The sequence below is a fragment of the Galleria mellonella genome, unplaced genomic scaffold, assembly GCF_026898425.1.
Source record: "Galleria mellonella isolate WM207_F2 unplaced genomic scaffold, CSIRO_AGI_GalMel_v1 utg121, whole genome shotgun sequence".
NCBI lineage: Eukaryota > Metazoa > Arthropoda > Insecta > Lepidoptera > Pyralidae > Galleria > Galleria mellonella.
Genome location: NW_026441983.1, coordinates 3,676,798 through 3,682,797, shown reverse-complemented (window position 1 = coordinate 3,682,797; position 6,000 = coordinate 3,676,798). Strand labels below are relative to the sequence as shown.

At 40.0% G+C, this 6,000-nt stretch overlaps 1 protein-coding gene across 2 annotated transcripts in view; it reads right to left on the bottom strand.

Annotated features, from left to right (window-relative positions):
- Positions 1-405: 405 nt before the first annotated feature.
- LOC113510192 (kinesin-like protein KIF3A) overlaps positions 406-6,000 on the bottom strand; it is a 41,158-nt gene continuing 35,563 nt past the window's right edge. For both annotated transcript variants that reach the window (XM_026893641.3, XM_026893642.3), the window contains exons 11-14: positions 5,612-5,792; positions 4,518-4,754; positions 3,780-3,905; positions 406-2,701 (exon numbers count right to left, since the gene is read on the bottom strand). In XM_026893641.3, the coding sequence (XP_026749442.1) occupies positions 2,570-2,701; positions 3,780-3,905; positions 4,518-4,754; positions 5,612-5,792 (676 nt within the window). In that variant the 3' untranslated portion in view covers positions 406-2,569. The remainder of the gene's footprint in view (positions 2,702-3,779; positions 3,906-4,517; positions 4,755-5,611; positions 5,793-6,000) is intronic.

The following is a 6,000-nucleotide window of genomic DNA, read 5'->3' as shown; positions in this document are numbered from 1 at the left end:
CTTATATATTTTTTTAATATGATTTAAAAAATCAGGCTTTTAAGGGTTAAATCCTACTATCGCTCCTTCTTTAGGACTATTTTCCTGTATTCTTTCTTCATCTTTCTTCGGTATTACCTCCTGTTGTATGTGTAGTCGTTTGCTTGGGTACCTCTGTCCCATTCGTGTTTCTACCGTGAAGCAGTTGTGTTTGCATGGCTGTGTTTCAGTTTGAAGGGTGGGATATAGCAGTGAATTTACAGGGTACAGAGGACTAACATCTGAGTCCTCAGGAATGGCAACACATGGGGGGTATCAAAGGGTGAAATGGTATACTCTGTTATGTCCACGGTACTGCTCATGTCTATAGGCGACGGGTACCATGGCTATGGCATATCTAAGAGAGTTTTAAATAAAACCACTAGGTTTACAGGTATAAAATTTATTTAAAAAAAATATTGCACTATTACAAACTAATATATAATAAAATTATGTGTAATAAATAATTTGCAATATATAGTGGAATCACGACTATCCGAACATAAATTAACCGAATATTCGATTATCCGGACTTACTTTTCACGGCTCTAATTACAGATTTAAAAATGGAATTATGTATTAATTGGGTAAATAGTTATTACGTAATCCATTATCTTTGTAGGTCGTATTTTTTTTATATCGTATTGTCTAAATGACGTACGTAAAACTATTAAATAAATAAAAAAAAAAAACTTAATTATGTATTGTTTGATTTGACTTTAGAATCAATTATCCGGATTTTCGATTATCCGGAATACCGCTGGTTTTATTTTAATCGAATAATCGAGACTCTACTGTATAGCTAATACTGATACAATAAAAGCATTAAAATCACGGAATGCGACTAGCAAAATCACAAATTAAGGTACATAGATCAAATTAATCTTTATAGAATAAAACAGAAAATTGTATCTAATTCACTGGTGCTAAAGTTCAATTCGGAACATCTTTTTTTAATTTAAAATTAAGTATAAATGTTTAGCTAAAAATAAAATGCAAGTTAATCTATGGATAGCATAATGTTCACTTGAATAGAAAAGTTGAGATCATAATGCAATAGTTATGTTCGTGTTTTATTAAAAAAAAAACCGACTTCAATTTTGGAAAAATCTGTTATTTTGATTTCAAAACTAAACTACTAAATCAATTTTAATTCAGATAAAAAAAAAAAGAATTTTCCAAACCGGTTTACAACTAACAAAATTTTGAGGTAACAAACATAAATAAAAAATACACGAATTGACGACCTCCTTTTTGAAGTCGGTTGAAAATATTAGCCGCCGCACTAGTAATGCTAATGTTACGGTATGCGGTCGATTATACATTCACACAATGTTTTTTTTTATATAATAGTAATATCATGTAGCATTAAAATGACAATGTTCAGGCGCGCTAGTAGTCGACACGCTAGTAGTTGTCACTCTAGCAGTCGACACGCTAGTAGTTGGCACTCTAGTAGTCGACATGCTAGTAGTCGACACTCTAGTTGTAGCCACACTAGTAGTGTTAGTGACCGACACAATAATAACGAACACCCTAGTTACATGCCTGGTAGTGGCGGACACACTAGTGTCCACTAGGGGATGTGTAACATGCGTGCTAGTAGTGGACGCGCTATAAGCGGACATTACTAGAATGCGTGCTAGTAGCGGATATATGAGTAATAGACGGGCAGTAGCATTCACGCTGGTTGTGGCCACGATAGCGGATACAACGCGGTAGTAAAGGAGCGTTCAAGTATTGCATAACGCGATTTGGGGGAAGGGGCGGGTCTTGTGAAACGTTTAAATGCGATAGGGGGCGGGAAAAGGGTTATAACAACGCATTACGTAATAATGTATTTTTTTAACCAAATTAAAAAGTAGGATATTAATATCTCCCAAGTTGTCGATCCTTTCCTCTCTTTATTTTTAGAGGGAACCCCTCAACTGTATTGTACGTAATCATTTATTTTATTTTCGCTGTCAGTATGCGTTAATTTTGTGAATTTTGAGGTAAAAATGCTCATTTAGGTGTTACGTAACGTTTAGGGAGGGACGTACAGATAAATGTTAAGGTGTATTACATGGGGAGGACTATTAAAAATGTACAGAAATCACGTTAGGTATTACTTGAGCATCTCCTAAAATGTACGCTAGCAACTGATGCGTAGTAACATGCACGCTAGTAGTGGACATATTAGTAATGGGCACGCTAGTATCAAGTGAGCTAGTAAGACACACTAGCAGGACGCGCTACTAACATGTGCATTAGTAGCGGATATATTAACCACTTAAGCATCTCGAACGAGACCCTAACGCGCATCAAATGTGTTCCGATTTGCGCTATCTCGAGTACCTCTCGCCACTTATGTTTATATTTTAATCTGGAGCGATCAATTCTCGCCTGTTTGTATTTCATAAAGCTCAGTGTATATTTATTGTATGCTCGTTCGAATTTAGTGCGTGCGCCAGTTGACCTCATTTAACAGAAAAACCCTCGCTTTAAGTAGTTAATAGTGATTACAATACTAGCATGCGTGCTAGTAGTGGGCGTTATAGTAGTATCCGCATTACTGGCGCTGCCGGAGCGCGGTGTGCGGACGCGGCACGGCCGACGTCTGGGGGCGCGCTAGTCGCGTGCCCGGCCGCGTGTTCACGCGACTGTACGATAAATAGCGGTCCGATAAGTCCGGTGGCTCCATCTGTAAACATAGTATTGTTTTGATACATTTATTTAAACTTCAATGTACAATTATATAAGTGTACATATACTTAATACCTAATGGCGTTCTCTACCAGTCAACCACGAGGCAAGCATAAAATTTAGTAGGCGGTGCTCAGGCACCTCTGTCCCAATATATACATAAACATACACATACTTAGTAGCACACACACAATAGAAGAGAATGACGAGGGAAAATGAAGAGAGAACACAGGAAAATAGTACTAAAGGGAGAGGGAGTAGGATTTCACAGAGGTTTTAAAGCTAATGAGAGTTCGAGTGCACCGAATAGAGGCAGGTAGTGAGTTCCGCAGGCGAACTGCCTGAACAGTAAAGGATTTAGAATAAAAGAAGGAAGAATGAGCGGGAAATTTGAGGCGGAGATTATTGACACTGCGTAAAGTATGATCATTAGCCTCATTGAGGAACAAGAATCGGTCTTTTAGACAATCAGGAGCAGCGGGATTAAAAAGGATTGCGTAATGAAGAGACAGGATATGCAGATTACGACGAAAACAGACGGAAGCCACTTGAGTCGAGTACGAAATTGAGAAATGTGATCATATTTGCGAAGACCAAATATGAAGCGGATATATAAATTTTGAAGACACTCAAGTTTGTTTAATTGCTCTTCGGTGAGGTCTAAATAACATGGGTCATTATCAAGAATGGACAGAAGTAAGAAGTGTGCGGGCGAAATTTTGGTGGTAACTGGGAGGAAATTACGTAACCTATTCAGGATACTTGATGGTGATGAGTTCGTGATGAATACACCTGGAATTCAGCACGGTGGTTGACCATGCGGAGGTTGACCTGGTAGGGCTTTTTTTTATACCACTGAGGTGGCAAACAAGCATACGGCCCACCTGATGGTAAGTGGTTACCGTAGCCTATGAACACCTGCAATACCAGAGGTATTACGCGCGCGTTGCCGACCCTGAAGAAACCTCTTTACCCCTTGGGGTATATTGTTAGCAATGGGACTAGTAATCTGCAGTACTAACAATCCCTTCCCTTCCACTAATATTACATTAGTCGTTGAAGTATTTTCACCGTACATATTTCTGTTGTTGTTGCTGCTGCTGATGTTGGTGGGGCGCCATGTTGTTGCCGGTGTACGCGACGCACTTGACCTGCCACTCGCCCAACTGCTCATTCCAGTGCACGTACTGTTCGATCAGTGCCTACGTACGAACGTCTATGTCAAATCTACATTGGAAGGAAACTGTCCGGGGGGTCTACCACGAAGTAAAATTTTTAAATTTTTAGACTCCATTTCGTGTTTTCGTTCACACCGAAATTGGCCAAGTAAATGAAGATTTATCACATTTTGTATGTGATAAATCCTACCGTAAAAGTCAAAAGGAACGATATTTTAACATTGTTATTTTTTTTTTATTATTTGCAATTATTTGCATTGTGTTATTTTAACCGCCGTGTGGTCCCGGCGTACAATAGATCACCCCTTCCTTTCCCGTGGGTTACAACACTTACGGGAGGCGACAAAGGGAACTTAATGCTCGAGGGATGTGTGGCAGTGTCTCTCTTAAAACACCACCGAAAACTAACTGCGGTTACCAACCCGCCCTATCAATTATGACAAAACCTATTTTGATTAAATTTCTATGGAACCAATATTTAAGTATCTCCTTTCAGATTAAAAAAAAATCCCAAATAGATTCACAACTGACGGAGATATGAGGTCACAAATATAAAAGAAAAATACAGTCGAATTGGAATCTCCTTCTTTTTTAAGTCGGTTAAAAAGACTGGAACCACAGCTGTATAATCAGTACCTGGTACTCCTTGGGTATATAGGAGTCGAGGACTAAATCAGCCAACTGTATCTCCCTTCGCAGCGCTCGGACTCCGTCCAGGATGCCCTCCATCTCGCGCTGCTGCTCCCGCTGCTGGTCGGCCAACTCCGCCTTAGCTGAGTTGAGGAGCTGGACCGCCCGTTTGAGCTTGCGAGTTTTGGCTGCGTTCTCCTCTTGTAGACTGGAGTAGCGTTCTTCTAGGTCCAGACGCTCGGCCTGGGATTAATAGTTTATATATACATAAATAGAAAGTTTTTTGAATGGCTTCCCTGTACACTGCGTGTACCCGACACGCAGTGTAGGATGCCCCCCACTAGATGGTGTGTCGAATATGGTTTTTTTTTTATACAACTTAGAATGGCAAACAAGCTGACGGTCCACCTGATGGAAAGTGGTAACCGTCGCCTATAGACATGAGCAGTACCATGGACATAACAGAGTATACTGTTTCACCCATGATACCCCCCATGCGTTGCCATTCCTGAGGACTCAGGTGTTATTCCTCTGTACCCAGTAAATTCACGTCATATCCCACTCTTCAAACCGAAACACAACCATGCAAATACTGATGTACTGTAATTGTTTTACATTTACTGAATAATTTTGGATATTTGTTAATGTTGTTTTTTAAATTATTATATAATAAAAAAAATTATAAGTTTTTAGAAAAATATAACTAATTATTATATGTAAATTTATATAAATTTCGCTACGCAATTTAATGCTCGTAATTTATACTTCAGGAGTCCCCTTAAGTGTTTTTTTTTTTTACTTTTTTTTTATAAAAACAAAACTACTAATAGCTGGCAACCCTACCACCTGGGGGGAAGGGATTGTTAGCAATGGAGTTTGACAGCACCATTGCTAGCAATGTGCCCTATCAGGTCAACCTCCGCGTGGTTCCCCCTGGAAACCATCGTGAACAATTCTCATTGAATTCGTCACGATGGGCTAACTGATCTGCTTCATCCTCACCTATCATCCCTTCACTAGTGCCCTATCAGCGTATACCGATAGCGCGGGTGGGGTTACTATTTCATTATCACCTATAAAAAAAAAACCCTGCCACCTACCTCTTTCTTGTGCAAGTCTTCCTGCAGCTGCAGCTCTATCAGCCGCCGCTGCTCTAACTCGCGCGCCGCCTGCTCCAGCAACTGCCGCTGAGTCTCGGCCTTATCCAGCAGATTCTCACCACCCACCAGCACTTTGGACTCGAGCCGTTGCAGCTTGTCTTTTAGCTCCTCTTGCTGTTTCCTGTACGTGATTTTGTGCGAAGGTTTAGCAGATGTAAATCTCTTTTTTTATGCAACTTAGAATGGCAAACAAGCTGATGGTCCACCTGATGGAAAGTGGTAACTGTCGCCTATAGACATGAGCAGTACCATGGATATAACAGAGTATACTATTTCGCCCATGATATTTCCCATACGTTGCCATTCTTGACTACTAAAGTGTTATTCCT